Source organism: Myripristis murdjan, chromosome 22, assembly GCF_902150065.1.
Source record: "Myripristis murdjan chromosome 22, fMyrMur1.1, whole genome shotgun sequence".
Taxonomy (NCBI): domain Eukaryota; kingdom Metazoa; phylum Chordata; class Actinopteri; order Holocentriformes; family Holocentridae; genus Myripristis; species Myripristis murdjan.
Window position 1 is genome coordinate 4,026,764 of NC_044001.1, and position 26,696 is coordinate 4,053,459.

Sequence of the window (26,696 nt, forward strand, 5' to 3'; positions counted from 1 at the left end):
CTTTCATTTGTTACGGTGTGTGTGGTGGGTGATGAAGAGGAGGGGCGGGACGAGGAGATACTAAAGGCGCTGGCTGTTGCTGAAACTCAAACTTATTGTCCCACTGGGGGGTTTTAAACCTTTTCAGGCCTTTGGGCTTTAAATTTAAAGTTTTGGCCTGAGGCATCACCGACTCTTGTCATGGGGATTATGACTGTCTGTCCAGCCTCCAAATCAGAAATTATGATAATTTTCAGCTAAAAAGTTGATTCATAAACAGGTATCCAAAATTATTTCAACTTGCAACTTAATTTGTCCATGAAGGGCAACTGGTTTTCCTGTGAGGCAACATAAACTCATATACATAAAAAGACGTATAAGTCACCTTAGAAAACACAAATATTTTACCCGCTTTTTTATTCAGGATTACAGTGAGTTGCTCTTCTTAGGCTGATATTAATGTGCATGAGATAAATAAATAAAGTTTACATAAATTCACGGTTTACATCACATAAGGTAGTTTCAAATTTGTATGGTATATAAAAACTGGCTTTTGAGGGAAATAAATACTTACAAATTATATATAATTATTACATAGCTACAATAATCAGAATAATCATACTTTTTATATCGGTGGTTGTGACATTTTATGATCATCATTTGAGGGTCACATTGTTTACCCTGTTACCTTTTTATTTACAGCTCCATCAGTGATTATACACTCAACCCCGCCTTCAACCTCCAGTCTCATATTAATGATAATATGACACTTAATTAATCCCTAAAGGGATGTTTCCCTGTCCCTCTCCTCAGGGAGGTCAGAGGTCAGGTTCAGCTACGGAGCAGCACTTCAAGAGCCCAGACGCTTCATCAGGGTGAATTACTGCTAACAGGAAATGCATTTAGAGGAACAAGCACAGAAAGGAGACAGCTCTTAAACAGAGGAGTCCTCTTTAACATTGGTGTGCAATCAAAAGCAATGCTACGCAGGGAAATGATAAAACATGGAATACACAGTAACTGCCTCAGCAAGTCGACTCGAAATAAGTTCAGTCAAGTGAGATTCTTCGAGTTGAGCAGGCATTTCTAATTGTTTACATTTTTAACCTTTAAATAATAAAGAAGCAAGTTGTAGAAGCTTCTTTTGATCAGAAATATGTGCAGATTCATATTTCCATCTCATCATTCCAACCATGCTGCATACATTAATCCATTCAAATTGGGCGATAATTAAGACCAGTCGTGATCGCATTTGTGTATTACAAATAGAGCTGGGAGATAATCTGTTTTTTTTTGTTTTGTTTTGTTTTTTTCCCAAACTTTTCATGATTTCTGATTTTAATCTAGATTTTTCTTGTTTTTCCACCAACTACAGCTCCTTACTGATTTGTAGTGGCCGTTATCATGTGACTGGTGGTTCACACACACACATTTCCGGGCTTGCACGCTCTGTGTAGATAAGTGAATTGTGTAGCTTGTTTGAAGAAGTGCTCAGCTGCTTGTATAACATTATAACATATGTAGTCAAAATCTTGATTTTAGGATTCAGACGTTTTTTGTATTGATTTAAAATGTAAATCTGAATCAGTCCATTGAATCGATTCATTGCCTTGCCTTAATTAAAAATGACGGCTGCATTAGTGAGTACAGGATAATGTTCTCCAAGTCACTCCCGCTCATGTTCAAAAAATGTGAAAAACTGCTTGCTGTTCATTTTATGGATTTCAAATGGTCAAAAATCTGTTCATATGATTGTGTTGCGTTTGATTATAATTGTGTTTGATTGGTGTTATTATTGATGTGGTCTGTCAACATTAAACCCTGTGCCAAAGCACATTTTCTGATTGGCAGAAAGTATGAAACAGCAAAATGTGATTGAGCTGAGGAAATTCTCAGCCCCACTGTAAAAAAATTCAAGATATAGACGACACAGAGTTGTTCACGGCTTCTTTCCTGCTGTTCTCCCATCAGGACTGTATGGAGGAGATCAACCTGTTCAGTGAGAATAAAACCCACCTGAAGCAGCTTGGGGAGCAGCTCATCACCGCCAGCAACAAGACCAAGGAGACGGAGATCAACGACAAACTGAAGGACATCAACGACCGCTGGCAGCATCTGTTTGACCACATTGAGGCCAGGTGAGGAGAGCGACACTGTTACTACTCTTTTCATGTTTTTAAAGGTTATCAGGCTTTTTTCTGCTTACTCCCTGTGTTTTTATGTCCCAGTCACATCTTTGGCATTGTGACCAGGCTCGTATTTTGTAATCATGTGATTGATCCCTCTCCTTCAGTTTTATTTGCGCTTTATGCAGCTTTATTGATCGATAACCACAACCGCACCTTTCCTCGGACATTGATTGAGCGATAATTGACCACAAGGATTTTCCCTGCCAGGATAATAAAAGCTGCACTTTGCACCTTGACTGGAAGCAGCTGTTTTACAAGGAATCTTTTCTGATTGAGAGCAGCGTTGTTTTTACGCACTCAACGCTGTGTCAGCACACTGGAGACTGAGATGTGTTAAAGCCAGCGTAGATGTATAAGGGGTAAGGCTGAAATGTTTTGACATGTTTTAGTAGTTGTAACTTGCCTCCTGTTGCAAAAGAGAAGTTGTTGGAGAATTGTGAGAAACTCTTAAAGCCTCAGGTCTTTTTGCACTGGAATAACAATGCCCACTTCCTCCTGTGTGCAGAAAGGTAATCACCTCTAATTTTGTAAGGTCAGTCCTGCAGGTTTCCTACTAAATCTGATCTTGTGGCACACAGTGTAATATTCAGTGTAGACACCAGAGGAGGATGATAATTTCATTGATCTCACTGGCTTCATTATCCTAATAATTCCCAAGTAATGCAGTAACAACTTATCAATATGCCGATACGGTATGGGACCTTATTCAGGGATCAGATATCAGAGTGACGTTACATTTAAAGAGTCGCCATAGCAGTTTGCACTCCTGTATAATGTAGAACCAATTAAGCACTGATGTGGAGCAGAAAAGTCACACCTTGTCCCTGGTAATGGAGACAAATTTGAGAAACTTTAGTATTTTATTCAGTTTGAGCTGAATCAGTTATCAGTTAGTTAAGTGTCTCTGAGGGGGAAGGTCCTCAGCATGGTCTCATGAGTAAAGGTTTTGAAGTCTTACCTTAACAGTTTGGTTATTTTTGTTCAGGACTTAGGAATTGTGGGGAAACTTGTTCTTTCTTTTATGGTTCAGTTCCCATAAAATGGGCTGTTGGCTGTGTAAGCATTTGACACAAATCTGATGCCAAGGGGCAAAGCAAGCTGTTGGTCAGGTGTGTGTTTAGAGCTCTTCCTTTTAAAGTTGCACAAGATTTGAATGTAAAAACACACCCATTTTGGGACTTCATGGTTGCTCACTTGGTCAATGCACTTTAATGCTTTGTTGAATTTTATTCCCCCCTCTCTCCCCTTTGTCTGTTTTCTCCACTACCATCCCTCTTAATTGCGACCCCGTAGGTTTGCCCTGTTGGCCACCATAGCATCGTGGTGTGAGGTGTGTACATTTCTTTGCTGGCACAATAAGTGAGAGGCAGCAGTGAGCAGCGTCCACAAACAAAAACCTGGACTCTCCAGTGTTACATCTTTTGTCTCTTCCCCCCCATTGGTTTCTTTTGGTTGAAAGGGAAAACAAATCACAGTTTGGCCAGTTTAAAAAACCTGATGTGTGCATGTTACATGTTTTCTGGTTACACAAGGTCATATTTTTTCAGTTGCGCAGTTCGACCCCAGGATCAGTCGATAGTTTTCTCTCAGAGGGCAGATCACAGCTGTGAGTCGCGGTGGCCCGTGCAGATTAAAACAGAGAAAGCTCAGAGACAACATGCGGATAGAGTGATATTATTAATCCATGAATGCAAATCCCATTCCAACATGGAGGGGAGCGGCCGCTGTATGGAGGGAGAGAACTGCTGAAATGCCCGTACACCAGCTTAGTGCCACTTCGCCTCTTATCTGCATGAGAGCAGCGTGGTGCCATGTGACAGACAGGCGGTACAAGTCGGACATAAATAAACACAGAATGAGCAGCACAGGCTGGCAGTGATAGTGATGAGTGTGTACAGTGGAGGTGAGTCCATTCAGTTCAGTTTGACTGAGTGGCACGATTAATGACAAACCTCATTGAGGTTAATTATTGGCTCCATGAATTTTAATTATCATTTAGCCAGTTAAACTGACCGAGGACACGCTGCTATATGTAGCACTGGCTGCTCATATTGCTTTTCACATTTTTTTGTGGTAACAACTGCTGAGCAGCTTCATTACAGCAGTTGGTGTGTCAGTGCCATGCCCAGGAGCACAGTGGCAGTTGCCATTGAATTTTCCATAAATCTTTCTAAATTTAAAGTTGTAACAGATGTCGGCAACGTCTTTTTTTTTTTTCTTGTATGTGCATTTTATTTCCATTTTTGCTGCTAAGCTCTAATCACTGTGGTATTTCGAAACTACACTTCCAAGAGATGACCTGTCAATCAAACAGTGAAGGCGGGATTTTCTGCTGATGGAATTTGAGTTTCTCTTTTTTTTTTTTTTTTTTTGGTCTGTTCAACCATGGTGGCTGTTGCCAAGAAAGAGTGACCAGATGCCGAGTGTTTAGAACAGCCAGTGGAAAGGCTTTGATTAACTGGATATAGGCTGAATCACTAATGTTTTATACTGGTCAGTGATAGACAGTAAAAAAAAAAAAAGCAAAACAGCAGACACTCATTCAGATGAAAATGTTTCGGGTTATTACTTTAATATTCCATTTCAATGTGAGCTTCACCATACACCTGATGCCATCATATATATTTTCTGCCCTCGGCTTGTGTTGGCAAGAGGGTTCAGACTTGAATTTCCTCGTTAAGTAAATGTTCTCATCACTAACGATGTTCACCCCAGAAACGAGGGTCATGTATTAGCAGATGGTTTTGACCTTGTTCCCCTCCGTCAGTAACTTTTTTTTGCCGCAGACAGGCAGCCGTGCAGCGGTTATTACCAGCTCCGTGTGGGCTGATGTTTACCACAGAAACCTAGTGAGCTAATTGTCCACAATGGCTAACGGCAGAGCGGACTCAGGGTGGTGGAGTGCATGGCCGTTACATCTCCGGCAAGCAACGGGCCACCGAGTTTAAACTTGTAATTGAATTTGTGCTTCGGTTAATTGCTGGTTTGATAAGGGCATTTTTACTGGAACGAGTCCAGAATTTTATGAAAGGCCAACTCGCAAAACTCAGTCCCAAGCCAATCTGCTCTACAGAGGAATGTTTTCTTGTGGCCAGATGGGTGAAGTCGATGTGGGTGGGTGAGACGGGGGACGGGAGGGTCGGGGGGGTTGGCTTATCCTCCATGAGAACGCCTGGCTTAGATATGCCATATGCCCACTGTCTCCCTCCCGTCTGTGTTTCTCTTTCAAATTAAAATTCAAAGCAGCTTTATTGGCATTAATGTCAAAGTAGTAATCTGTGACATTTTAAACTAAATAAATGTTTGTTTTGCTTCCCTTTCCACCGAGCAATATAACACAGCATTGCTTCAATGGGTCTCCAGTGACATTTGGAATATGTGCAAATGTAAACAGCATGTTTTAAGCACCTGGTGGCAGGTATCCTTTCATGCACAGAGTGATGCATTTCATGTCTCTGGCGGCAGCAATAACATAATTAGTAGAGGAGGAAGAGCTGGGTAGTTAGTATGAGCAGAAGACTCAGCATCATCAACCAGAAAACTAAAGATGATGATGATCACAAAGATGGTGTTGAAGCTCCAAAGATGAAGACAAAAGCAATAAAACAGTCATCTTTTGAAATATTGCAGCATGGTTAACACTATCCTGTAATTTCAAGCAATCATATCTAAAACATACATCCAGATGTAAAGACACTATTTCTTTTATTTAAGAATAATTTTGTCAAAGCCACTTTGCTTTGAGTGTGGCTTGTTCACACCAGTCTTCTGTCAGGTGAAGTGGCTGAATCAGATTTTCTGAGAAGGGTGAAACCTCACCAAAAACACACCAGGATCACATTCCTGCCACCAAGGCAAAAAGGGGGTGGGGTCATGACACTGAGTGACAAAGGGGGCGGGGCCATGTCAGCCCAGCCATGTGGTTCACGGTGGAAAGAGGGCGAGGGTCTTCATTGTGACTGACAGGTCATTAGGGCCGAGGTGTGCCCTCTGTCTCTAACAAGAGGGGGACAGAAGTGGGGAGAGAGCGTGACACACTGCCCCACCCCCCCGCCCCAACGGGGACTGACTAGCATAACAAGGCTAAGCCCACTAATGAGCTACTGCTGAGGCACGAGCCACACTGCTGCCAGACTGTGTGCTGGAATGTGTGGTTGTCACTCCCTGCTTAAGCCTATAATGTCACAATACATGTGAAATTTCTTCCATATTAATTAAAATTAAAGCCTTTCTTTTATTGCAATATGCTCTTCTTAAATTCTCATTTTTGTTGAGGTAAAATACGTTCAAGCCTGAGAGTTCAGAAACACATGGGGCATCTCTGATTCTTTGAAACGTGTTATTTTGAAATGTATGTTGTTGAAATTTGGCTGAGAAAAACAGCGTCTGGAAGGCAGTATTCACCCTTGAGAAAGAACTTGACCCCAGTTGTACCAGTGAAGCTGCTCAGTGGTCAACAACTCTGTGGCTGAACTGGAGTGTATTGTGTGTCACTCACGCTTGGTGAAACCCGTTCCTGGATTTGAGACTCCCAATCCACTGCTGTGGTTTGTAGTGAGGGGGAAAACCCCTCTAAGCAGATAAACCTGGGGATTGTCTGTCCATCTCAGTCTTCACAATCTGCTTAACGTGATGCGGAAACCATTTAGCCATTGTCATGTCAGCCCTCTGCACGCCTTGTAAACAACAGAGCGGGCGATGTGGCGGAATGATCAGCAGAAAAAGAAAAGGTGGCGAGTTGGTTTATTAAAATCTCTCATAAAATGATGTTCTGCCGGCTCACGATTATGATGAGAAATGCAAAGTTGTCGGATTAGTTTGAGCTCTTCCATCACAGCTCAGGAACTCATCTCTTCAAAAAAAACATCTCGGTCCTCTTCTCACCTATCCGCCTTTAGGCCCTGACTCACACCCTGACACATATCTTCCTGCCATGCAAAATCATTTAAAGAGCAACAGTATTTGATATTACTTGGGCAGTCGGGAAAGATCAGTGCAACAGGGGTCTTTGTAGGTGTCCGTGTTGGTGGGCAAAAGGTGTTGAGGGGGCTAAAAGTAGCTTTGTAGATCAGTGGGCTGCAGGCCTCAGCCGACCTGCCCCTCAGCCTGTCAGCTCCACTCCACATCAAACTTAGTGATACTTGGTAATCCTGCCAGCAGTGGACACGCCTCCTCCAGGCAGGATGAACACCGCAAAGCCCTTTTCAGACATGAGAATCAGGCGCGGACTTTCACCCATGCAGCACACAACAGGAGACGATCCATGTCAGATGCTTTCACACCTACAGGAAATATTCTGTATGGTTTTGGCCAGTGGTTCTCCAACGTTTCTCAATAATGTACCCCCTTTGAAATGTTTTTTTCAGCCTAATTCTTTTTCACTCTAATTTTCTCCTTGTTTTCAGCTTTATCGCAGCTGTGTTTAAACCATAAATCCATTATCTTAGCTTTTGCCTCGGCTTCCTTTTTAGTCAGATGAGCAGCCAAAAAATGCCAGAATATTAATTTTATAGTGAGCATATCACCAACCTGTAGATATTACACTCCCAAAATCATATTGTACAGTCTCAATATTCAACATCGGTAAATTGCACATTCCCAGACTCTTGTCCAGATGTATATGGGACAAAACTGTGTCATTTATTGTGGGACTAGTGCCCCGCCTTGACTGTGAGCAGATATGAACAAGGTATTGAAGTAATTTAGTTTGTGTTTTGGGGTCTCATACTTGGAATGCGGGACATGGCCTGGGTCAGAGATTATCTTCTCTGCTTCCTTGGCCACAGCCTGCCCGTCAAAGAGGGGGCTACGGTCCTGTCATCCATGCTCTCTGTACTCCCCTGATTTCCTCATATCGTCACTGAGGGCGAGGCAGTGAAGACAGTGGACGCTCTGACTCGTGCGGTCCAGTGGCAGCGAGTCACATGTTTGGATAAGCGGTGCTGGAGTTCAAGAGAGAGCGGGCGAGCTTGTTCAGAGTCAGCGATGACTGGAGGCTTTCCTCAGCCTTTGTCTGTGTCTCGCCCCAGTAAGTTGCGGCAGATGACTGCTGGGGTTTGACTTGCCGGGGGGATTAGGTGCGTTGACACTGGACCGCTGCTCGCCTTTGTCCACCAAAACAAACCGGGTGCTCCGTCACCCTGCCCAGCAGCTGCCGTCTGCTGACACGAGCCTTTGTACGGCCGGGCCCTCGGCCCCGGGGGCCACCACGAGTCCAGGGCCACCATCCTGCCCCCCTGGTTCCCTCAGCCCCCCTTACTTCTCATTGTCTGAATGGGATGCACACGAGGCAGATGTTTCTCTTTAAAACAAAAAAAGCCTCCTCCTTCTCCTCTTCCTTCTCCTCCTCCTCATACCAGGAGCCATTTGCTACATCTGCAAATATATTTCCTTTATTACCAAAGAGTGATTTTGTGTGTTTGTTTGTTTGTTTGTTTAATGTCTGTGGGTCAGCCTTTACACATTATTTTGTGTCCTGTTGTTTTTGTTTGTTGTTGTTGTTTTAAGAAGTGGCTGATGGTCATTGAAAAAAAAAGTAATCATTTACAAATCCCTCGGCTCTCTTTCTGCATGGTTGTAGATCTGGTCGTCGTGGTAACGATGGCGCGTTTCTCAAAGGACTCTCGCGTCACTGGCTGCTCTGTTGCCACGGTGATTTGTGAAGTTTTGAGCGAGGGATTGTGAGACAGAGAGATGGAAGTGTCTGAGTGTGTGTTTGTGTGCGTGTGTGTGTGTCGTGTATTGAAAGTGGAAGCAAATGGACTGTGTGATGGCAATGAAGTTGAGTTATGGACTTCAGTCTAAATGAATGAATACAGTTTCAGTCTATTACATCCCAAGTAATGATTTCTGTCTGTGAGTTATGTGTTTGTCTCTCTTCTTTTCTCTTTGTCTCTGTCCGTCTGCGTGTTGTTGAGTTTACCAGGCTTCATCAGGAGGCCCCATATATTTCTGTTTGCTGTTAGTGTTTATAACCCCAGGCTTGTGTGTCTGAATGGGACCAGGGTGGCAGATGTTGGTTGTCCAGGCTGCCGTTTGGTCTACATCTGCGATCTCCTACAGGCCTCGACTAATTTTAATGGGCTTGTTCTCTCACTTTGCTCCCTCTTGCTGAGTCTGTTGATGCAGGACAAATCTGGTATTGTGTTATAAAGTGTTATGCTTTAGTTGAGCAATACCGGGCGAAATATCTGTTCCTAACCTTTTTAATAGGAAGGTTTGTCTTTCACCTTTTGGTCCTGCCACACACACAGACACTTGAGTTGTTTTTCTAGCCAAATTACCCAGGTAAAGTAGTTCCAGGCACTACTTTTGACTACTTTTCAAGGGATTAAAAGGTTCCCTCAGCCTGTTGCTGTCTGTGTGTCCACCACCCACAAATGAAACGACCGCAGCTGTTTTACTAGTCATGTTTTACAGTCGTGAAGCATCACAGTATTTAACCTATTTTAACCCCCTTCTTGACAGATTAGACACTTTTTACAATGTTTTTCCATTGCGTCTTTTTTCGATCTCCGGCTGTGTGTGTGTGCACTAGGTAGGGAGAGAATAAGGGGAAATGCAGAGAAGGAAAATGAAGTTAAAAGCGTTGGTCTCCACAGTAAATCATCTGAGTGTTTAATGGTATTTATTTGTGCTTTAGAACGTAACAACCATGAAACAAGTATTTCTCTCATTCACCTCCTTTCTCATTGTTGGACTGTCGCCCCTTTTCACTCTTTCTCTCGCTTGCAAGTGCTTTCAACTCAATTACATTACCACTCTCTTCTTTTCTGTCTTTCTTTCTTTTCTTTTCTTTTTTTTAAAATGAGTCGGGAAGCCAGCAGCAAAGCTTCATTTTGCTTTTAATGCTATCAAAAAAAGACAAATGTCTTCCCTTCGTCCTAAACCGGTCTTAAATCAATACTGGAGTACCCCATCCCTGTTTTATAAATCAAGCGGTGCATAGGTTGAAACAGCCGCTCTATGTATGTTTGACCAATCAGCGACGGTCATTCCTGCAACCTTCCCAAAGTTCCTGGGTGATAAAAAAGTCCCTACCACCGAAGACGGACTTTTTCTGGGGTAAAGAAAATATCCCGAGAACTGAATTTTTACCCTGGTCCCTGTGGTTGAAACGCAGACAGTTCCTCAAAAGGTTCCTAGTCTCTGTGGAAAGTGGTAAACGTGGTTTTGGACATATTTTATCTTTAAAGTGTTATCTGAGGTTAAATTTTTTAGTAATTGTACTTCAAGGAGATCTGCATTTCTTCATTTGAATCAGACGTTCCACACTAAAAGCCTCTCTGAAAGTCTTTAGACTGTGTCAGTGCAGGTTGTTATTGATTGGGCTGTGGCTAGAGTTATGCGATCTGTGCCTGCCCACAGATAACAAAAAAAAAGGCTGTTCTGAAATCTCTAGTTTCTGAGGAGCAGTGGTAAGTCCCAGTGAAATCTGCCATTATGATAAAAGTAATTATAGTCTTTAATCCAGGCTGAGCCAAATGTTTTATTCCTGAGCTTTCCTCCTCTTAGAGTCATAACACTAATCATATCATGCCACAAAATTAAAGGTAAAACCTTTTTAAATGAGAACAGATAAATTAGATCTTTGATTGACCAGAATGAAGTCACTTGAACAGACTGGATCCTAAGTATTTTCACATAATTTGATGATGAACTTAAAGTAATTATGACCAATTTAAGTTCAGTTGGGAAACTCTTCAAGCGATGTAAGCTGATTGGTCCTCTCCCTGGCGCACTTTTAACAGCTGACCAATCATCTCTTCACTTCCTAACTCAAAACCATCAAAAGTCAAAATTATTGCCATGCCACATCAGCCAGCAAATACATTTTCTATACACAAACCTTGCTTTTCCTATTATATTCAGCCGTATATGTGCAATACTACTCTCACTTTTCACCAAGTAGCTTGCATTATTTATGCATTTATAGGAAGGATGTAGTTAAATCTGAGTCCAGTCTGAAATCAGAGGCGCTCAAGTCCAAATCCACAAATGCACAAAGAGCCAAGGCGAAAACTTTGCGACTGTGTGGATCAAAGGAAGTCTTACGGCTGCACTACATCCATGTACCTGTAGTAAGGGTAGGTGTGTAACCTTAAGTGAACCTGTGCGTGTATGTATGTGTGTGTGTGTGTGTTGCTGCTGCCAGCCGTCCGATACGCCAAGGAGGAAGAGGAGGGAGACAGGAGGGAGGAGGGGACAGGCGGACTGCAGAGGCAGGCAGGGAGGGAGGGAGGGTTGTGTTGGGTGTGGGGGGGGGGCAATGCTCGCTAGCAGATGAGCCATCGCCATGGAGTAGCCTCCTCACCAGCCCGTAAGTACCTCTCGCCCTGATCGTAAGCTCTCATCGCTCCCCCTGCTCGCCCAGCCAGCATGGGACTGAAAGGCAGCAGGGTGAAAGGGGAGCAGATTGGATGTTGTGTTGCAAGTGCATGTGTGTGCGCGCGTGTGTGTGTGTGTGTGTGTGTGTGTGTGTGTATATGTGTGAAGGAGAGCAAGGAAAGGGGAGTGAGAATGAGAGCGAGGGAATCAGATGAAGGGGGATGGGCTCGGCTTTGTCGGTGCATGGATGCAGGAAGGCAGGCAGTGGCTAGCCATGCCATTCTGCACAAATTCATCTTGATGTGTGGGTATTTATACAAGGCAAGGAGGCAGCTTGGACAGCAGGTGTGTGTGCGTGTGTGTGTGTAAATTCAATGAGCCATTCTAATGTATAATGAGTGTTTTGGATGTTATTGACGCCGCTGTCCTGTCTCCTCCCTCCTCTGCTATCACGCAGCCTCACATAGCTACATGCAACTTCAAGCTACACCAGCTCACACCTGCATGTGCGTGCACACACGCACACACACGCACACAGGTGTACACACACTGATTTGTCAGTGATCCTCACTGAGCCAAAAATAGCAGAGGTACATCACCTTCCTGTTCTGTTATTGCAGATTGGTGAAGCATCAGACTCAGAAATTAATGTCTGTCTCTCTGTCTGGGACACAGAATTGCTTTTGATGTGGCTTCATGGGCGAGATGCAAATCATGTGCACACAAATTAAACATTACAGACTGATAAATAGATCCAGTTTGCAGATTTGCATGCATGCAAGTTTTGCAGAACGTGCGCAGCTTGTCTGGATTGTATGCTTTGTCTTTTTGATCTTGGTTGATGAAATGCAGCAGCTTGTTGCTGCTTTTCAGTCTGTGTTACATCAGCCTGCACTCTTGGTTAATGTGGACCAGTCACCTTGAATACTGTTTAAACCTGCATGAAATCTACCCAGTCAGTGACAGAGCAGTGTGCTATGGTGGTGGAATCTGTGTTTTATTTCATTTTATGAGCATGCACACAGTTACACATACAGACCCTGCCTGAAGTGATTTTGCTTTTGACTAAACGGGTGGCATATGAGTATTTTGTTCTCTGTGACCACCTTTTCACATTTTCTCAATATTCCCATTGAATTTGCATTTAGTATTCCACAGAGAATTATACTGTTGAAGCACAGCCTTCCCTTTCATTTTAAATGATTAAATTTACATTGACAGATTGAGTGTAATAAGATAAAAACATAATATTAGAATAATCTCACATATTTTTTCATCTTTATTTCCAGTGATTTAAATTACGGTGATGTTAATCTATTCCTCATTTTGCTGAGGGAGCCCCTCAAGGAGCCCATGGGGTCCGTGAACCCCACTATGAAAACAGTGAGATTAAAACTCCCATTGACACCAGAGGTGGTGTCTAAATCATAACACCTGCAGTGAGGTTACCCACAACACAGTTTACTTCATGTTTCAGTGTCATGCATGCGCATGCAAACATGCTTGTTTTTCTTTAGCATGGTTAAGAAAAAAAAAATCCAGTGGGAAGACCTAATCCCATTTGTTTCCAGTGCTTATCAACTTGTTTCCTGAATTTTGTAGTGGGTTGATCTTCTTGTTTCAACATATTTATACCTGTTCCCAGAAAAAATCCTGAAACAAGAGAAACTGCACTGGAGAAAATGGGATTATCTCATCCACCAGCAGATTTTTAATACCATGTTTGAAGAAAGACAGGATGTTAACACTGAATAGGGGCGTCCTGTCGGCTCACCTGGAGTCCTCACTGTGGTGGCCTGGGTTTGATTCTGAGCAGAGCCCTGTCGTTCCTGCTCTCCCCCCTGCCCCTGTCCTGTCTCTCTCACCTGTGGGGGTTGTCAAGTTTTGATGACTGAGGGCCAATTTAGGGAGGCATCAGTGGATTTAGGGCCATCCAAGGGAAAACGGAACACAAAATAATTCCAAAACAAATCTTCTGTTTGAGACTAAAAGTGATGCCAAGTGTGAATCATGTAAGAAATGTTTTGGAGGCGAAGAAAAAAATCTGTTTGTCCATTTGTAGATGTTTTAATGACAAAGGTGTGCATCTACAATTCATGCTGTTGAAATGGTTTGCAGCCAGTGACGTAAAATAAGCACAATTTGTAGTTTGTTGCTAAAACGGATTTGTGAAAGCTGGCTGCTGGGTTCATCTTTTTTGAAATCTTTAAAGCTCAGCTGTTCACTCCTCGCCTGTGCATCACATTCACCTGCTTGCAGATTAGACGCATCATTTTATCTGTGCGGTACGGTGAAGTAAGAGCTGCTTCATTTCTCCAGAAACTTCCTTCTCTCCTCACTGACACCACATTTTTTGTGCGATGGCCCCGCCTCCTCCATGTCGCTATCCAGCTAACATACCTGCAATGATGATGTAATCTGTGAGTAGGGATCTCGCGAGTCAAACATGAACCATAAGACTCCTACTAGATGCTTTGTTGTCATGCAACCATTCTTAACTTGACAGCTCAGCCCATTCTTAAAAGCAAGGTACTGTGTGATGTAAGTTTGGTGTAAAACTATTAGAAGCAGATCAAATATAACGCAGCATTTCATTATGTCAACTCAGGTGACATGATGAAACTTCTGAGGGCCGCCATTGTCCTGAAGGTCACACTTCAAGAATGCCTACTCTACTGTCACTATCTAATAAAGCAGAAATACAAAAAAAAAAAAAAAACACCTTTATAAATGATTTTAACACAGACTAAATGTTAAGTTGAGACTTTCTGCAGTATACTACAGTATGCACACGAGCATTGACTAGCGTGCACACACACACACTAACTCGCTCGCTCGTTTGTTTGTGGGAGTTTGTGGTGGAATGCGCTCAGCAGCTGCAGTCACATGCTGGCAGGGTGTCGGCCTCTCTGTATTGTGTCGGTGCGTGCAGGAGAATGCACTGATGTAGGTCAGTGACCAGGCAGTTATACTGGAATGCTGAATGATGTCTGTTTCCCAGACATCATTCAGCACGGCAGCAGATCTAGGTCAGCCTGCAGCCCCCATAATGGCTCCTGTTGTATCACATGTGAGGGTGACAGCAGCACCTCCCACACATGTTTGTAACAGCCTAAAACACGACTGCAGAGGAGCTTAATGGGCAGAGTGAGAGGTAGAGCACAGCCCCGACACTGCCAGGGTTACAGAGGTCTGATTCCCACCGGGGCCTCTCATCCCTAAAATGTATGCACTCATGGCACTGAGAGCTCGTGTTTACGCCGTTTAAAGTGTCCCAATTTAGATTTTTGTTCCCTCCCATGTGACCCATCAGGTGTTTTCAATGAATGTAAACAGCACAGTGTGTTATAGGGAGCTGCATTCTTTGAGTTCCCATCCAAATTGGGTCCTGAGGCATGCGGTTTATTTGAAAGTTCAGCTAGGAATCTGCCAGCGTTGACTCGACAATAAGTAAATCTTTCATCATTCAACAGCAATTTGGACGTGAAGGCCGAAGGCACTGATGAAAACATTCACCAAATGTGAAATATAAATCAGCCCCACCACAAATATTACCCACACAAGTCGCTCACTTCCCCAAATATAACCCGAGAGCCTGTGGGAATCATCGGGCAGCTATGCTAATCACATGTTGGGTGAAGACTTGTGTTCTCAGTGAGTGTGTGAGTAAACAGATGCTTATATCTTGGATTTTCCTAACTTGGAGACAGGACGCAGCATGCCTGACACCACTGCTGCCGAGGCTGAGTTATATCATTTTGAGTGCTTTTTATTTACACTGTGCACTATGAACATCTGAGGATGGAACAGTCCTCTAGTGAGATGAGTTAGAGAGACCATCCTGTAACAAAACCGTCACAGGTTTAATCCCCATAGCTTCAAGAGTGAATGAATGAATTGCAGGTGAAGCTGAGTTTTAATTAATCGGGACTGGTGCAAGGACAGCAGGACAAAAAATTCAGTTATCTTTTTTTTAAACAGCTGATTTTCTTACTGTTTGATCTAAGTCTCCATTCCCTTAATTGTCTGAATGACTGACTCCCTGAATGAATGATAGATGGATAGTACAGCAGTAATACCCCAGAAAACATACTCTGCCGTGATTATGACATTGATGCTATGAACACATCTATACTTTCTATTAATGCTTAAACAATTAGCTGATTACTCTCTCAGCAGAAAACTAATCAATTACCTATTAACCATTTTACCAATTTCTGTTTGTCTTAAACTTTTTTTTTGTTTGTTTGTTTTGTTTTGTTTTGTTTTGTTTTTTATGGCTGGTGGTCAGACTTGAAGACTTTGAAGACATCGCTTTAGGCTTTGCTAACTTCCCATGAGCCTTTGTCCTCACAGTTCATGGTTCCTTGATTAATAAATTAAAAACATGATATTAGTTGATAGATTAAGTTTTAAAATAGTTAAGAGAGACAGGCCATCCACAAGCTTCTGGTTGTGGATGGTTTAAATCGACCAATTTCAAATTTGTATCTTTAAGGGACTGGTTGGAACGTGTCTGTCAAACTGATGGGTTGAACCTACACCTTGTGTAAAATAATTTTTTTTTTCTTCCCAGGGTGAGGAAGCTGAAGGAGACGCTGGTAACTGTGCAACAGCTGGATAAGAACATGAGCAACCTGCGGACGTGGCTGTCTCGTATCGAGGCCGAGCTCGCCAAGCCAGTGGTCTACAACGTCTGCCACAGCGACGAGATCCAGAGGAAGCTGGCTGAGCAGCAGGTGGGTGAAATTTTCAGCCACTTACAAATGTGGTTTAAATCTGATTTGTGGTTTTTGCTGGTCAGACTTTCAAAAAATCTGATTTGTATCAGTAGGGCAAAAAATCACTTGTGAGCTGCCTGTCAGACCATCACGATGAGGGAAATGGCTGCAGTCATGAAAGAGACAGATGAGAGACAGGTAGAAAAAAGGCATGAAGAGAGAATTAGAGGGAGACAGAGGGGGGAGGAAAAGATGGAGAGAGACGGGACTCCTCCTGTCCTGCTGTTTCCTGAGAAAGAGGCTGCCACTCTGCTATTAGTGAATGAGGGAAGGCTAAAATGACTCCTGCATGGATGGGCTCTCTACGCTTCCACCTGTCGCCACGGCAACGCAGAGAGTGCTAACTCTGAACAAGCAAGTGCTAACACAAGTGCTGTCAGCGAGATGCGCACACACACACACATACACACACACACATATTGGGAACTGACATTGACGTACTCTTAGTAAAGCTCTAATCGTCCAGCCTGCTGTTGTATTCTGTGACTGGGTTAGGTTTTTTTTTTTTTTTTCATCTGTCAGTGACAAACCTTTGCCTAGTTCCACTGAGGAACCATTAAAGGGAAAATTCCAGCCCACAGCACATTGACACAATTTTAAACCCTGGATTTGGTGATTTTCATGGCATTTCTGATGCCATTTTGTTGTGTGATGTTGTATCTTTATTATCCTGCTGCAAGTTAATCAAGTTACATCACTGAGATATTATCAACTCAGGTACGATGGAGTTCAGTTGAAAAAAAAAAAAAAAATCACCAGTCTTATACAGGATTGTTTGGTGTTTGGTTTCAGTGTCAATCCCTAAAAGTAAAAGAGCGAGGACTTCTTTGTCTTTGCTGCTGAGATTTGCAGCAAAATTACACAGGGAGAAATCCAGCATAGAAGAGGGAGAGCCGACTTCCCTCTCCTATTAAGCTCCATTGTAACAGCAGCAACTCTCCGTGTTCCTGAAAAATGAAATTACATTCTCTCTTTGGGTGCAAAAAAAAAAAACGTAAGACAGAGTTCTGGATGCCTGCTGTAAACACGTTCTTGTGGATGGAGACGTCATTCTAATTGGACAACCCAGTCGCCATAATAAAATGTTGCCATTTTACGTTTCTGCCAACCAGCAAATATGTTGAAATGTAACCTGTCTGAACCAAAAATATGCTGCATATCAACATCTCACCAAACTCGAAAATATGACTTTTCCACATAATCTTGGTTTATAGAAGCATAAGATGCCAGCATTTTCAATGGTTTCGATTGATGGCTTTTGAGTAACTTTTTAGAATTTCACATCTTTAATATAGCAGTCCTGTTCCTCTGCTAAACCACCAGCCAAACAATTTTTTTTTTTTTTCAAACTCACCTCACAAACATGCAGATAATTCCTATATATTATGCTGAAGCAAACCTTGTGATAACCACACAAGCCAGAATCATCAATCTTGTTACCTCCTATTCATATGCATTTATAGGCTACAATTTTTGAAAAAAATAAGTGTTCAGTCAGTACAAATGCATTTGTAACTGAATGATTTATATCATTGTATGTGATTACATGTACTCGATGGTATTTGGCTGCACCTCAAACCTATTGCTTCAGGCTTGCACCCACAGTTAGAGGCACCTTTCCAACTCTTTTGTATATATTCTTATTTCTTATATGATTTTTCTGGGATAAATAAATAATAATTCCCGTGTCCGAGAGAGCAACATTTCCACTCAGCCTCAAACGCTGTGTAAATGTGGGATGTGTTTTCTGACTTGACAGGTTACCAAACTGATCCCACTTGAACCAGTTGTAAAAATGCAACCTTTGCCCAGTAGATCAGATCAAACCAAACCAAATCACAGAGGAGTTTTCTGACTGTGGTTCTGACTCCTGCAGGACCTGCAGCGGGACATCGAGCAGCATACAGAGGGCGTGGCGTCAGTGCTGACCCTGTGCGACGTGCTGCTCCACGATGCCGACGCCTGCGGCAGCGACTCAGAAAATGACTCGATCCAGCAGACGACCCGCAGCTTGGACCGACGCTGGAGGAACATCTGCGCCATGTCGATGGAGAGAAGGATGAGGTGGGCGATGACAGGAGCAAGTGAATCTGTCAAAATACATTTAGGCATAGGGATGAGATACAAATAAAAATAACTGAGATGCACCCTGATTTATTGACATGTACCTGATGCCTCCAGTGGGCACCGTGCCTGCAAGACACTGTGATTTTCTGTTTTGTATCTGCTTATTTGTGCTGTAAAACTCTGTGTTTTTCCATTAGTTCAGATGTGAGCCCAAGTGCATTATGCTTGCTGGGTTTTTTCTAAGATTTCCAAGTACTCAAACACATGAAACACACAAACACACACTCAAACCACTATGGACATAAACAGCAAAAACAGTGGATAATGGCTCCTGATTGTGTAACCAAGAAAAAAGCTAATGAATTGGATTCGATTTGAGGCCCTATGAAAGAGTTTGTTTGCTGATGTAGTTTTGCACTTGGGAGAAGATGGATGGTAAAATACGTCACTGTATACTTCAGTGAATTTCAAAATCCAACCCTGCTTCAGTTTTTCATCTAAAAGTGGAAAACACGAAACAACATGTGATGCAAAAATAAATTATTTGTTATCAGCAGTGCCAGCACTGAAAAGCCAAAAACAGACATGAACTTAGGCTACTTGGGCATAATCCCATATATGTTATTTCATAGTTTTGATGTCTTCATTATTAATCTACAGTACAATGTAGAAAATGATAAAAGAAAAGAAAAAAACATTGAATGAGAAGCTGTGTCCAAATTTTTGACTGGCACTGTACATATATTTTTTGATCCTATTCTTTGAAGGATTGAGGAGACCTGGCGTCTGTGGTGTAAGTTCCTGGATGACTACTCTCGCTTCGAAGACTGGCTGAAGACAGCTGAGCTCACGGCAGCCAACCCCGTCTCTGCTGACGTCCTCTACACCAGTGCCAAGGAGGAGCTCAAGAAGTTTGAGGTTAGCAGGAAACTGATTTATTTAAGCCATATTTCACCTCAGCATAGCATTTTGACACCACACTCTCCTCTGCATGACTCCATCAACAATGTCCTTTCGGTGCCCTTGACACTGAGCCTCTCAACTACTAGAAACCTAGAAATAATTCCAGTTAAATGTCTGGGGATCAGTTTCTTAGAGCTGTCCTGAACTAAATAACAGTTACCTGTTGGAGGATGGGTGTCAAGGTAATGAAACACAAGCACCTTGTTATGCCCACTGATCAACCTGGGAGCACAAGAAAAACTTAAAAAATAATCTTTTCATAAAAAGCTTTTTAAGTGAAGCTTTTATCAAAAAGCTTTACTTTTGGTAAGCAACAAAAGCAATAGATGTTGTGGTCTGTTAGCAGTCATTTAGGCTTTTCTGCCTCTTAAGTGGACTAAAATGTATGGTTGACTTGGATTGCACAGTTGGAAGCTATAAAATTGATTATCTGCTGTGGACTGGTTGGGATTGGTGGGTTTGCAAGAGAAAGAAGAAGCAGTTGTTGATCAGAAATTTTTACAGAATTCACAAACAGGTATTTTCCTTTGATTGTCACAACTCTGGTTGGTTCTGAGCGGGCTGAGAAGTAATCCATGATGTGCAGATACTGTTTGACCCTGGTCTGTCGTGAGCGCAGTTTCAGGTATCCTGCTGTGATCATAAACACACAGGTAACCTTTGACCCTGATGTGCCGGCCTGGATTACTGACAGAGATTAGTGGCTGGTAATCTGGGCTCTGCTGAAGCCCGCTCTTATCTCCACAGCAACACGGACCGAGTGTTGATGGTTACTAATGGTACCTCACCACAAAGAGGCCCAGTGGCCTACATACGAGGCCGCTGGTCTAGGGTCAATAATTGGATGCAGTATTAAAGTTTAGAAAAGCAAGATGACCAGGAGGTTTTGGGTACAAATTCCTGAATTGGCTGGAAAAGGCAATTAATCCCTATAGCAACCAACAGCGGAAGCCTTTGATTATACTGGTCAGCTTCCAAGTGTGAATTTATCAACAAATGCAAAGCAGTGCATGACTGAAAATGAGCAAGCATGCTCAATAAACACCCTTGAGTATGTTTAAAAAGACGAGCATCACCAACATCAGCTACTTCTCAACATTGTCCTCTTTAATTCCTTTTTATTGTTTCAGAGTTTTTATACTTGCAGGCAATTTAACTGCAAGTAGACTGGCCTCTCAAAGACATTCATAATGGCCCTGGATCAATGGATTTTTCATTCCTATTCATGCCGTTCTTCGTGTGTTCTCTACTCCCAGGCTTTCCAGCGGCAGGTCCATGAGCGACTGACTCAGCTGGAGCTGGTCAACAAACAGTACCGGCGTCTGGCTCGGGAGAACCGTACAGACGCCGCCAGCAAACTCAAAATCATGGTCCACGAGGGCAACCAGCGCTGGGACAGCCTGCAGAAGAGAGTGGCCGCCATACTTCGTCGACTCAAGGTGAGACCATCAGAGATATTTAAAGCTGTACGAGACAATTTCTCACTCATAGAGGTACCAAGTAGCAGTGATAGGCAACTGAAAAATGTGAACTGTAATACCCATATACTATGCCTCATGATCAGCATTCAGGTAAGAAGGGCAAATCTAAGTAGTATTATAAATTGGTAGGAATGGGTGACTCAGTGGTGCAGCCCTTCTTTGTGATTTACACTGATAAGACAGTTGTATTTTAACAAAAAAATCCAGGTTACTTGAGTATAATGCATGCCTGAGTATGGCGGCGACCACAGTCAGTTGCAGGGATGTATAGACGGTAAGCCACTTTAGAGATAATAATATGAAAATGAAAAGGGATGGCAGGACAACCTTGCACGGTTCCTTAATGTGTTTGTACTCAAGAAAAAAGTCTTTCAGTGCACCCTGATTTTGCCAGGACAGGTTAAAGAGAGAACAACACAGTAGTCTGGCAGTCTCAGGAAGAGCACTGTCAGGATGACCAATATGGTAAGACTGCATCAATATCAGCAAATGATGTACAAAATATTAGAAACGTCCCCATAATCCTGGGTCCTACTGCTTTTTACTCAGTCCAGTTCAAATACCATATCACAATTGTGTTAGTGCATAAAAATCCAACTTTAATCTCTCTCTCCTTCTATAACCTTTAACTACTTCATCACAGAAGTGGATTTATTAAATGAAGTCTAGGAGGGATCATAGCTTTTACCTTGATTAACCTTGTCGAATGATTTCGAAGCAGTTGTCCTAATGTCTGGAACACTTGGTACAGATGTAAATGTGGGGAAAAAAATGTAATCCGGTCTGTTGTCAAGCTTATTTTTGTTTAGCGATGGAAAAGTAGGTGGAAAACAGGTCATACAATTATTTTGAATCTGTTTTTAAAAACGCTGCCTTTATTACAATGTCCACATGGCGACGATCAGCACTGAGCTGGTGCATGTCTGTTTTATTCAAGTGTGGCCCAGTGTTTTCAGTTTGCCATTTGGTTATATCAAGGACTCTTCTGTTGTTTAATGCCAGAGATCAAAATTTTGTTTACTTGGCCTTGCACTACTTTTTAAAAAAACATTTCTTCTGCTTAATGAGATCAGATAGAGTGGGCATGTGAGGACATTTAAAAAGCCCACAACCCATTATGGATTGCGGTTAACTGTAGTTTTTCAGATATGCTGGACTACACAGGAAATTGGCAGCAACCCCACTAAATGGAAACAGGGCTAAGTCGATGAGGTGTGGCTCTGATACAAAACCAAATATTAATTTAATCAAAAGAATGCCTTTGTACTCCCATAAAAATGTAAAATCAGAAGTCAAATATGAAAATACATTAGATATCTCCTCCTGATCTCTGTAGTGATCTGAGTAGTTCTCAGTGGCCAGCCGAGTCCTAAGCCGTCAGGATTTAGGTCACGTCTCAGACAGTGACGAGGCGCGGCCCGCCACGATGCCAGGCAGCTGTTTTCATTGTGACATGTGGCGTCGACCAGATGGAGGGTGTTTACGCTTCCTTATAAAGATGGCATGTAGTCAGAGAGCTCTGATTGGATCTGGCTAACCTCTTGGCCTCCTCATCCTCCACTGACTCAGACCCTATAAGCCATACAAGCTAATTGCAAATACTTGTTAAATACTTATCTATATATGTAACTACATTTGTCTGTCTATATCGACATACATACATACAGATAGATATGATATGTTTAGTGTGAACAGCACAAATTGATAAGAGATAAGGATGGGACACTATCAAAATCAATGTATTGCGATGCAGAAATGTTACATTATATATTGTTGGGCAGTAAAATGAATCGCAATATTAGCTACATCTCGGTTTGCTGTATTAATCACAAACGAAAGGTCTCACCATGTGGTGAAGTGAAATCTAGAATAAAGCCAAACAGTATTTTAATAATGAGGTGTGATGTCTGCCATGTGCCCCGCCTGCAGCACTTTACCTCTCAGAGAGAAGACTTTGAGGGAACACGTGAAGGCATCCTGGTCTGGCTGACGGAGATGGACCTTCAGCTCACCAACGTGGAGCACTTCTCCGAGAGCGACATCGAAGACAAGATGAGGCAGCTGAACGTAAGCCACCTCTCCCTGGCCATTATTACCAGTTTTTGCCACATGCCATAAACCTACAAGCAGCTCTTATTTTTAACCTTTATTTAACCAGAGACCCTTCTTGAATTTTGAATACACTGCCTTTTTTCTTTTTTTTTTAATCATTTGATGTCTTCAAAGTCAAGTCACTTTGTAGCCGTTCAGTTTTTTTTGTTTGTTTGTTTGTTTGTTTGTTTTTTAGCTGTTTTTAGATGTGCACTACTTATATATTCTTGCAGTGATTAGAAGGCCTTTTTCATAATAAGAAAGTCACTGGTTTCCAGTGTCCTGATCAAGTTCCTACCTGACAGCATCTCCAGCGAGGAGTGTCAGGTAAAGTCCATGAATAACCTGACTGAAGTTTTTTCTTCGTATCTCCCTCTGCAGGGCTTCCAGCAGGAGATCACCCTGAACACCAACAAAATCGACGCCCTGATCGTGTTTGGGGAGAACCTGATCCAGAAGAGCGCTCCTCTGGACGCCGTCCTGATCGAGGACGAGCTGGAGGAGCTGCACTCCTACTGCCAGGAGGTGTTTGGCAGGGTGGCTCGCTTCCACCACCGCCTCGTTAACAGACGCCCGGTCAGTAACGAGGGTTCATATCAGTTCAAAGTGCAATGCTGTCATGACTTCTCATTTAAAAAAAAAAAAAAACAATGAGAAACCATAAGATTGTGAACTTCACTAATCTGAGTGCATATACTTTAACTGCTTCAATGACAGAGTACACTCCTTCACATCTCTAGCAATACTGTCTCTAACCTGTAGGCTACAGTCTCACCTGCATTTCAACACATAGAAATAAGGATTGTTATTCAGAAACAGACACGGCCATTGACTTAACCAAAATTCTCACCAAGGTTCTGGAGGAGGAGCGGGACCTGTCAGACCGCGACACAGACCTGGAGGATTCGCCGGACCTGACCAACGGTACTTCCTGGAGGGAGGCGGGCAAAGAGGACGAGGGGGAGGAAGGTCCGGCTGGGCGAGGCGTCTCGATGGGACGTCACGTCATGTGCCACCTCCTGGCGCCCCCTCTGGAGCGATCAGGCCGAGAGACCCCCGTCAGCGTGGACTCCATCCCGCTGGAGTGGGACCACACCGTTGATGTGGGAGGATCTTCATCGCACGAGGATGATGAGGATGCCACCTTCTTCAGCGCCCTGTCAGGTAATAATCACTGATTGTCCTGCGGTGCTCAGGTGGGATCTCCTGACTCTTCCTGCCAGGGCTGAAAAGAATTTTTTTTTCTTTCTTTCTTTGGTGTTAAGATAGCAGTTAAATCCGGGTGACTTTCATTTTTAACTGCAAGACTTCCATTCTATCTTGTCGAAGTTCCTCTGATTTTCACTCTTGGGTGCTCATTGTTCTGTTGACACTCATTCTTGGATGCTCCTGAAATAGCCTCCTAACTTTTGCTGACTTCCTTTCTTTAGGGAATAGCTATCAGATTCCGTTGACTTCCATTCTCTCTTGCAGATGTAGAAGTCACAGAGAGCTCAGACTCCTTTGTTAAAGCGACTGCCAAAGCATTGAAAGCTGCCTCGGGTAGGCACTCTGCCTCCTGCATGCGTCTGCCTCACTGTGTGCTTATGGCCAGGCATGACTATCCACCTGAGCAACCCCACCTCACCCCTCTTCTCCAAAAAAAAAAAAAAAAAAAAAAAACTGCACCTCACCCATCCATCTTCCCTTGTCACATTCCACCTCATTTCTACTCACTTTTCTCCTTGATACGCCTCGCTGGTGTCATGATCTGGCCATATCCAGTTGCAGCAGTTTGTGGTTCACCTTGAGAATGAAAAGCCTGAAAAGCTCAAACATGACACTTGCAGACGTGCATGATATGGCGCCGGACTGTATTCACTTTGGCAGCAAAAGTTTGTTTTTTGCTGCTGTTGTTGCATGTCATTGATAGTCACAGTAGTTTCACGCATGTATGAAATGGCATGAAGTGGCAGTGTTGTGATGGAGGAAACACAAGACGTCCACCATCACTCAGTGGTGAATCTTGTGGACTTATTTGTAACCTCTTTCTCTGTCCTTTCTTACTCTGTTTGCTTGTCTCAACTGCTGACCTTCACTGCTGTGTTTTCTTTCTCTCTCTTTCTGGTTCTTTGTCCTTCATTATGCATTTCTCTGCTTTTGTCTCTTCATCTCTCTTTTTTCTCTGGTTATGTCTTGTTTGTTTGTCCAGATGACAGCAATGACTTTTAAATTCAGGCACCGATAACCACACCAAGATGTTTGAAACTGAGATGTTTGTAGGTTGTTCTCCCGGAGAACAGTGGTGTAGTTTGTTCGGAGGGAGAATGCAGCCCCAAGCAACATCAGGAAACAGCTTAATAAACAAAAGTTTTATGGGTATAAAGAGGCAAATGCAGACATCTGCCAACCAGCAGCTGAAAAGCATGGCATAGCAGAATGAACTAAGGGCAAACCACAACCTGGGCTGATGTACATATGTAATGATTTCTTTATGCATTTGTAATTGACAGGAACAACACAGAAGGTGAATTATAGCAAAAAATACATCATGCTTAGCTGCAGTTACAGGGACTGGAGTCTAATTTGATTCTCCCTGCAGCCCAAGTCTCTAACCTGGCAAGATCACAGGCAACCAAAACAAAAGGCAATGAAGGAGCTACTTGTAATTCCATCTGACTTTTGTTTACAAGACCTGGTTCGCTTGTAAGTAGCCTGTGTGAGCTTAAGCAAATGAAGCAAATTCAGAAAGGCAACAGAGTCAACTTTTCCATCAAGGTCCGGACCAAAGAAAACCGGAGCTGTGATTGCAGCCTTAATCTTTCCCTCTGAGTTTCAGCTTTTCTCTCTCTCTGTTTTTAACTGTGACATTTCTATCAAAATCAGTTTCAAATTGTCTTTATTGGCGTGAAAAACAAATCTACTCAGTGCCACAGTACAAATTCAAAAATACAAATGCAGATGAAAAGATGAGCAGAACACTACCCAAAAGCAAATAAATAAAGTAGTTCTTAAAGCTTTTAGCTCTCCAATTTTGTCCCACTCTCTACTTTCTTTCTGTATCTTTCCCTTCATGATTTTGCACGACTCTTTTCACAATTCTCCTTTTCTCTCCATCTTTCCCTTCATTCAGTGAAGTCAGTGACCGACCCGCCCAGCTGGCACCAGCCTGGCAGCCCGGAGAGAAAACGAATTCCTCGGGAAATCATCCGCGGCCTGGGCTCCTCTCCCACCCACACCACCAGTACACCCTTCCGCCAGCAGGGCTACGTAAGAATGCACGCACACACACACACACACACACACACACACACACACACACACTACCTCTTACCAGTATCTTTTTAATTAAATCTTGCAGTGGTTGATATGTTGCGCCATTATTCAGTATCTATGAATTTGTACCCTTTCATGTAAGAAAAATGTACTTACTATTAGCAACATTTGGACCGTTTTTATACCAAAACCAAGATCTGATTGTGCACTTCCACAGTTCAGTGAACTCTGTGTGTGGGGTAAACCTTTTTTTGTTTTTGGGTCCACCACAGTTGTTTTAGTGAATGATATGAAATTACACTGACCACATTTGTTTTGCTGTAGAACATCCATCACTGCCTTTAATTAAAAATAGCATTAAGCCTAATAACTGACTTTCACACAAGCTGCATACAATACTTACTGTTTTTTTGTTCCCCAACCTTTGCAGAACATTGGCAAAAGCCTTAGTGAGTTTGTTGTGTTGACTTTGTTGGGATGTGTCCACATGAAAAAGAAAGAAATTTAATTCTGAGTCAGTTCAGGTTTTTCAAGCCAAAACATGAAACAAATCAAACTCTGGC

General features: G+C 42.7%; 1 protein-coding gene across 1 annotated transcript in view; it reads left to right on the forward strand.

The window, feature by feature from the left end:
- The window catches only part of syne2b (spectrin repeat containing, nuclear envelope 2b), a 175,809-nt gene that overhangs the window by 137,283 nt on the left and 11,830 nt on the right, over positions 1-26,696 (forward strand). Inside the window, exons 115-123 of the mRNA XM_030044847.1 lie at positions 1,951-2,117; positions 16,072-16,234; positions 18,153-18,340; positions 19,111-19,261; positions 20,563-20,745; positions 22,717-22,854; positions 23,260-23,454; positions 23,733-24,042; positions 25,991-26,127. Of these exons, the coding sequence (XP_029900707.1) occupies positions 1,951-2,117; positions 16,072-16,234; positions 18,153-18,340; positions 19,111-19,261; positions 20,563-20,745; positions 22,717-22,854; positions 23,260-23,454; positions 23,733-24,042; positions 25,991-26,127 (1,632 nt within the window). The remainder of the gene's footprint in view (positions 1-1,950; positions 2,118-16,071; positions 16,235-18,152; positions 18,341-19,110; positions 19,262-20,562; positions 20,746-22,716; positions 22,855-23,259; positions 23,455-23,732; positions 24,043-25,990; positions 26,128-26,696) is intronic.